Source organism: Marmota marmota, unplaced genomic scaffold (assembly GCF_001458135.2).
Source record: "Marmota marmota marmota unplaced genomic scaffold, marMar, whole genome shotgun sequence".
NCBI lineage: Eukaryota > Metazoa > Chordata > Mammalia > Rodentia > Sciuridae > Marmota > Marmota marmota.
The window spans coordinates 44,342,554-44,351,363 of NW_026000229.1; the positions used below are offsets into that span (position 1 = coordinate 44,342,554).

General features: G+C 36.2%; 1 protein-coding gene across 1 annotated transcript in view; it reads right to left on the reverse strand.

Annotated features, from left to right (window-relative positions):
- Positions 1–8,810, reverse strand: part of Aven (apoptosis and caspase activation inhibitor) — a 173,503-nt gene that overhangs the window by 1,643 nt on the left and 163,050 nt on the right. The window contains 2 exon segments of the mRNA XM_015480857.2: positions 1,671–1,766; positions 3,029–3,099. Coding sequence (XP_015336343.2) covers positions 1,671–1,766; positions 3,029–3,099 — 167 coding nt within the window.

Here is an 8,810-nt window from a genome sequence, read left to right on the forward strand (position 1 = left end):
CTAGCCTGAAAGCTAACAATGCCATTAATCTATTTGAATTTATACTTAGATCTCTAATGTGACATGAGCATCTGTAAAAGTCACTGAGAAATAATTAGCAAAGCAGATCTGTCCATGGTATTTAAATGCATTAACATAAAGGTACAGAACAAATTCCCCAAGGAGGAAAGAATGACTCTTGGGCAATATTATTTAAGTAAAAAATGTCAGACATGAAAGAAAACGTGATTTCACTATGTTTGTAGGAAATTCAAAATAGGCAAAACTAAATATTAAAAGCCAGGACAGTGGTAATCTTTTGAGCAGACTTGAAGAGGAAGTAGATGGTGACTTCCATGGGGTAGAACACTCTGATTCTTGATCTGGATACTGATTTCATAGTTCTATGTGTACACTTTTCTGTATATTACACTTAAATGAAAGTTAAACACTTTCCTCATGATTGCAAGGTTACAGTCTAAGGATGAGAATCCCTCTCTAGAGGGAAGGCTGTGGGGCAAGTGGGCCTCACAGTGGGTAAGTTCAGAAAGGTTCAGCCCCTCTCAGGAGCAACAACCCCTTGTTTTCACTTCAAAGCATTGTTGACAGATACAGTTTGCTAATAACTCCTTGGGGCAAGGAAGGACATAGATAAATACAGATATTTACAGTATGGCACCATAAACATAAACTGGGCTAAATGTCTAGCCCTGTCAGTTATACAGAGCAAAGCTGGGATTCTGATCCTAGATTTGACCTAGAATAGGTACCTGGCTTTTTTTCCTTGTTTGTTTTTAATTTCCCAGGTGAATCTACTGTGCACTCAGTATTAGAACTTAATAGCATGGGTGAAATGAGGGGTGGTTCTTCCTTGACTGTTCTCTCTCCATTTCCAATATTACCCCCAAGTCCTGTTCATGTCACCTTAGAAATACCTCTTGATGAACTCTTCTTTGCCATCTGTACCATGATTGAGTCCAGGCTACAGTTTTTCTCACCTGTCCCATGTGACAGCTTTCTACTCTGCCTCCCTCTCACTCTGCCCTCATGTAAGTGCACACACTCACCCAAGAAGACACATGCTCCAATCCCGCAGCCTGCTCTCCATTCTGTAGCCTGAACGTTCACTGTTGTCATGATCATTTTAGTGAATGCAGACCTGATTGGACCACTTTCCTTTAAATTTTGGCTCAAATATTAGGCCTCAGCTTATCTGTGGCTTCTTTAGAAAAGCCATTCCTAACCACACGACAGTCCAGGTCCATTAGTACAATCTCTCATAGCACATTGTCCTTCGTAGGACTTACTATAATTTGTTTGATTATTTGGTACCCCTCTTTCCAACAGATTAAGCTCTAGGGAGGCAGGAACTATACGTCTGCTCACCAGCATTCCTAGTGCCCATTGCAGAAAATGACACACAAATATTTTGAATAAAATAACAGCCAGATTTTATATTCTTTCACTCAATTCCATTACATTTGATCCTTTAAAATTGTGCAAATATAAAATGTGAAAGAGGGATTTAAATTCTTTTGTTCTCTAAACTTCATAAGAAAATCTTAACACAAAACTGTGTGTGAAAGAAAAAATTGAATCTGAGATATTCTGAAGAGGGCCATTTCTCCTCTGGTTCTTCCCCTCCCCTGATAGAATCCATATCAGTTCACAGATACCTTCAGGGTTTTTACCTGGATCAACTCAGCAGCAACGTTGAGTCGGAGTGAGAGTGGCAGTTCTTGAAGGGCTCGAACGAGTGATTCACTGTCCACATAAAGTGCCGAATTCTACACAAATATATGTGTATGTATATATTTTTTAAAAGAAAGAAAATATCAGGGAATGATTAAGTATAACCTTTTGGAAATAAAAGATCAAATAAAGTCACTAAATAAATAATTTACTAGAGCTACTTTTGACTGGGAGTAAGATCGTAAGTCACACTAGAGGGGGTCACAATCCTTGTCTCCACATTAACTATCTTCTTGGGTCACAGCTCACCCTATCAGAACAGCAGCAGAACAGTGTTCCACTCGCTTCAAGATGCATAGTAACCTGCAAACCATGAAGCTTTTTGCAATTACTGTCAAGTTGGAGAAAAAACATAAGCATTTAATGAAGTCTAACTGGACATGTTCCCTCAATTCACACTGCTGGCCCTAGGCAGGAGAGGAACGGCTGACTAGGCAGGGAGATGGGACTGTGGGTAGTACAGTCTGCTTCTCTTAAACCGAAAAGTGGAAAGGGGAGAACCCAGAAACACCCTCTCTCCATCCAGCAACATTCCATGTGGAACCATCACTCAGGGCTTTCTTTGGCTACTGTGGTCACTCAGAAATAAAGTAATATCAATGCACCAGCCTCTCAAACTTAACAATATTTGGGAAACATTCCAGATGACCTCTTCGTTCTGAATAGCTACTTCTGGATGTCCTAGCCACCAAAGAGAAACAAAACTTAAAGGTGATACCAATGACCTGCCAAACAGGAAAATACCACTCACCACCTAAATCTGCCACTGACTGTCACAGGGACAGCTAGGATCATGCCCTGACTTCAAGTGGACAGAAACCCATCTCCACACTCCAGTGCTCAAATGCCTCACACATCAATGGGTTTTTAACCAGACACAGAGACACTACTGGTAGACTCAAGCAGTGCCCTGCCACTCCAGACCCACATTAGCCACCAGTCCTCACATTAATAGTACATGGACATGGACAGAAATGACCTGACTTTTCAAGGGCCCTTCTGAAATTGTCCCAAGAGGGCTAGCTCTTGGTAAGCAACCTTGGCAGCACCAAATGGGATCTTTTGCTAAGTCTGAGTAATTCACACAGATAGCCAGTGAAAAGGTGAGTTCAAGCTTGAAGGACCTGTGTAATTTTAGTCCCCTGAAATATTCCTGAACAGGTGAGGGAAGTAAGAATAAGTTACACATGAATGACAACTTCTCTCTCCATGATGACCCCCTTCAACAATAACAGAAAAGGTGCTGGCATTCAGTCTTAACAAAAACCATTCTAAGTTCAAAACCAACTTATCCCACCTGCTTTGGACATGAAGCTTCACCATCCCATTCTTTCTCCTCAGCAAACCGGAACTGTGTAAAGGAGTCCCCTAGGAATAGAAAAAAAAATTAATGAAAAAAAAAAAAAACATACAAAGGATATCACCTAGTTTCTCTAATTCCTTTTTGAAATAAATGTGCCATTTCTGAAGAGCTACCATTCCCAAATTTAGCAATACCATCCTGCAAGGTCTTGGCTCCTACACCATTACACAGACCTCCTTGCATGGTGGGCATTCAAAAGTACTGTTAGAATTTACATTGTTTCATTCAGTTCTCTGCAAGCCACCATCCACATGCTTCCCAAGGGACAATTAAATAGTTCAGGACTGCAGGAACTGCCAGCTGTCCATATTTAACATAGTTTCATTTCATCTGCTTGATGTATGCAAGGAAAGTGATTTGGGGAGGGGCAAGGCAGAAAAGAGAAGAATGGGACTGAAGGAAAGCAGTTCTAGACCAATTCACAGCATAACAGAAAAACTCTCTTCAAGAAGAACTTACTAACTTACACTATCATTCCTAATATCACCTGGGCAAATGTCAAATGCAAAATAAAATTCAAAGAACGTGTATTAGATCATAATGTAAATCATGGCGCACTGCTCCGAGCTCTTGGAATAAGAGAATCTGAACATGTAAGATCAACATAAACAAGCAAAGATGATCCTGTGTGACAAGCTCTGTCACAAGGCTTACTTTATAAACGTACATGTCTGATAATTTGTATTCAGAACAGTTTATATATAAAGAATTCTTCCTCTGCCTAGCTCTCACAATTCTCCAAAATTTAGTCCCATTTCATTAACCCAGAGTTATCATGTATTTCTTCAGACTTCTGTTCCCAAGTCAGGATTGTTTCATATTTCATACATACTTCAAACTCAAAACCCCATCTTTCCTTTTCTTATCCCTTATGTGCTTCTACCCATTCATCTTCTATTTCTATTTCAAGACTCAAGTACAGGCTCACTTACACCCTCTGTGATTCCTCCCAGGTGATGTAACCACAGAATGTGTCCTTTCTTTTAAAGTAACAGGGTGGGGGTGAGGAGAATAATATCTCAGAGATGGATGAAGGTAAAATTAGAACGTACCTCCAACTCCACAGTGTTCAAGACGCATGGATCACAACATTAACATGATAAGATCAAATACAAGGACAAAAGACTAAGAAAAAAATGTAAAATCACTACTTTTAGTCATTGGTAAATCAATTTAATCCCTCAAAGATTGTAATAAAAGTCTCTGAATACCTATTACTAAGGTCCTGTGTATGTATGTGAACACACTTACACGTGCATTTATGTATTCTGATTGTGTGAGCGATTATAAAAATGTCCGTGCAACATTAATTTGTTTAAAGTGACCTTAATAAGACCACAAAAAACTCAAATTCTAAAATTTAGCAGTCATAAGCCATATTCACTGGTGATAGTAAGTAAAACATAAATTAGTCAAAAGTAAAAATAACCAAAACCATTTAGAAATTGTAAAATTCTCTTCCAGGACTTTTTATCAGGAGAAATAAAACTATAGAATTAAAATATAGAAAAATAAATTAATAAAAGTCTACCAATAAAATGTGAGTAAAACTGTCCTCAGCTAAAGAGGTGAAGTCTCAATAACTTCATTACTGATAAGGAATGCACAAAAAGAAAGCAGTCAATTGTTTTACCATGTTAGGAAAAAAAGAAAAGAAAAAGAAGCTGGTGAAAAAAAGCAATAATTTTCTTAAAATTGAATAAGCAAACACACTAGTCTTCCAGTCTTCTTATCTAACTAACTAAAAGTCAGGGGGACTAAGCTTAAAGATATAAACTAACATCATTGTTGTCTGTTTTTGAAAGAACAGTCAGTACAATTAAAGGAGAGAGAGAGTGAAGATGTTATCATTGGAAAAAAGTGGATAAAATATGATAACTTGAAGAAAATAAACTCAAGTACCCTGGAAAAAAGGAATTGATGAGAAAGGATTTAGAAAGGTGGCCCAGTTCCAAAATATACATTAAAAAATAAAACAGTTCTCGCAAATAAAATCCAGATGAAAAGCCAACTGGAAGAAAATATTTCATTCATGATAGCAATAATATAGCCAAAATCTTTAGGAATGAACCAGGAATAAACATTTACTGAAAGAAACTATTTTTAAAATTTTTACCGAGAGAGATGAGAAACTTAACAGTATAAAGATTACAAGTTTACTTAATTTAACTTAAAATTCAATGTTGAATTCAAATCCCAAAAGGATTTTTTTCAACATCCAAATTGCTCAAATTCATCTTAAAAATATATAAAACTGGGCTGGGGCTGTAGTTTAGCAGTAGAGAGCTTGCCTTGCATGGGTGAGGCAGTAGGTTCTATCCTCAGCACCACATAAAAATAAATACATAAATAAAGATACTGTGTCCATCTACAATTATATATATACATATATATATATATATACACACACACACATGCACACACACAAATATACATATTTGTGTGTATATAACTGATAGGCTTTTTCAAATAAAGGGGGGGATGAAGAAATTGTTTTATTATATAATGTATTCCAAAGCCTCAATGAATAAAATAGCAACTGATGAAAAAAAGTGATGAGTGAAAGAAGAAAATCTAGAAATAGATCCATGTATGTAGATATCTATATATCAGAGGAGCAGCCTATGATATCTGTAGAGAAATAAATTATTTAATAGTATTAAAGCACCTGGCTAGCCATGTAGTAAATTAGGCTAGAGCCCTATATGTCATGTTCTACATGGATTAAATATTTAGACATTAAAAAAAATAACACTATAACATGAAAGTAGGACTGAATTTACTATCTTGAAGTGGTGGGAGTATAAATTAAATACTGCAAAAATACATAAAAATGAAAATATTCTACCATAATAATTTAAAAATTTATATATAGCATATATTACAAATTGAACACGAGCTTCTGCAAACCAATCAAAATAAAGCCTTTTCAGAGGAAAATGACACTATCAACAGCCCAATATTATGTCTACAATTTTTCCACACACTATTCAAAACTGACTAAAAACCATCATGCATACCACCAGGAGATGAGACTAAAATAACCAAATGCTAAGAGAAAGAAAGGATGAAAGGAAAAAAGAAGAGACAATAGAAAAATATCCACATAGATTAAGATAACTGTAGATGTCACACATGGATCTTGTAATTTACCACATCCAAGTTTAAAGACAGAAAAACCAGAAAATCATAAACAATGACATCCAAGAAGTCATGAAGTCCCCTTTGAGCTACACTAAATAAAGGATACACATCAAGAAGAAGGTTAGAGAAAACCAAAATAACCTCAAGCACATTGTTTTATGTAATCAAACTTCAAAACAATACAATTTGAAGAATACTTTTTAAAAAATGACTACTATAGAACATTAACCTATCTAATTCTGTCATTGAGGATAAAAGTATTAGGACTTTTCAAAACACGAATCCTAGGACCAGAAGTCCTTTGGGAAACATATTACCAAAATACTTTCTGAATTATATGTAACATGCACAAAAAGAATGGTGGTATTACCAAGTGACCTATTGCTGTACCTTACACAGACACATGGATGTGCATAAACAATCAGAGACCTCCTTTAAATAAGACAGTGTTTTCAATTCTGCTCCAGTTTAATCCAGTTGCCAGAAAAGTTCCTGTCTCTCACACTAATGTAGCAAATCTGACTAAAGAGGTCTAGAATAGAAAGTCTGTCATGAACAGTGACAGTCAACTGTTGACAATGGAACAAACATGGTGAAGTTTGTCTTAAGAGTCATAAGTGTTCATCAGAAAGTAATTACAGCACAATGTAATAAACAGAAAGCACAAAGGGAATATACCACTTTCTTCCTGTTTCTGCCAATGACTCACTTCATGACTTAGTGATTGCACAATGGTCTTGTGTACTTATACGATATCCTCAAATAAGATGAAAAAGAAGATCAAGCTTGTTAATAGCCTGCATGAATAATTAAATCCCATAATATTCAACTTTGAAGATTAAGAATACCAGGCCTACTAAATCCGATGATTACTTATTAAGAAGGTATTTAGACAACCTGCTTTAAAAAAGGAAGCGAGATGGTAAAACTGATTTACAGCAAGAGCTCACATTTTCCTTACACGATCAAAGGCTCCCATTATTCTATTCCAGCAGCAGTGTTCAAAGTGGATGTGTGCACACAAAAGCTGAGATGCAGGAGATGGTAAGGCACTACTGTTGTACTCTAAAAGTTAACTATGTTGCTCTATTGACAGCTTGGATCATTTCTACAGTCAAAATTAATGATTTTTTAAAAATTCAGTAATTGTGTGAAGTATATTAGAAATAAAAAATATGTAAGATTTGAAAGCAATCCTAAATATGTTTCTGTAAATAGTAAAAAATGTTTCAAGCGTGACACAACACTTCAATTTCTGGGGTTCCCACAGTACCACTCCTGACCATTGAACAGACCTCTAAGTCTAGGGGTTGATGAGTCTTTACCTGATCAGTTACTGAGAGGATGGCAAGCTTAACTGTGCAAAAACAACACTGCCTCACCAGGACTCCATTCTGGCAGAGCTAATCAAAGTATATTACTCCTCTACCCACCATCATTGAAAATTGTCTCTATTGAGTATATTGAATATTGCAAATGCATGGTATATATGTGAGCCCATCTAATAGGTGGCAGTAGTGAGAAATCAGAAGGCCTATATACTATCAGAATTAAGCCTGGCTACTAAAAACTTTATAATAAAATTTCAAAATAGTTCTTGAAATTTCAGATTTTTTCTTATATCCCAAAAGTCCCTTCTACAACTGTGATATTTGACTTTAATGTCAGCCAAGTATGTTTAACACCTGACCACTTGAACAAAATGTGTTTTGGTGAACCAATATTCAGTTAAGTGACATTCTATGAGAACATTTAAACTATTTAGGTAGATCTATAGGTACTGACCCAGAAAAATACCCCTCATCTCAATTGCACAGGAAAAAAGCAAGTTTTAGGTCAGTGTGAATAAGATAGTGTATATATGTGTGTGTGTCACAAAAATACTAATTTATGCATTGAAATGAGTCAAGACAATTAAATACCTATTTTAATACTGATTATCTCTCAGAGGGTGGTATTAAAGGAGACTTTTCCTTTCTGCATAATACATTTTTCAGCTGAATTTTCCTTTGAAAAAAAAAGCACACATTACTTTTGGAACTGAGCCAAACAAAAGTAAGGAAATCTAGGGAGGAAAAAAAACCTGAATTTTCTAGAGGACAGAGACATTTTTGGAAATGCACTTAGGATAAAATATTATAGATCACAAAGTTTGGACCCAGAACATCATTCAATCTAACCCATCTTCACTCTCACCATGCCATGAAGAGCCTCGGGTCTAGGCTGAATACCACATACATAGCAAGCTGGGGGTTAGATACCAAGACCTTCTGGCTCTTAGCATTTATTATTGTACTAATGTTAGTAACTTATTAATAAAGGTCTCTCTGCTGCTTCTGCTAGGGTCTTCTGAGACTCTGGAACAAAAGCAAATGCTCAAATATTTTATAATATTTGGTATCCTGATGTTTGATATGTTGACATGTTTGAAGATAGGAAAATCTAAACTAAGAAAATAAATCCTAACTTTAGGAAATCACCTCAGGGATTTCTTAAATAATGCCTATAGTACTTGTAATGAGAGAGAGAAGGCAGTGGTGGGGGGAAGGAGAAGGAAAGGGAGGGGGAGGGA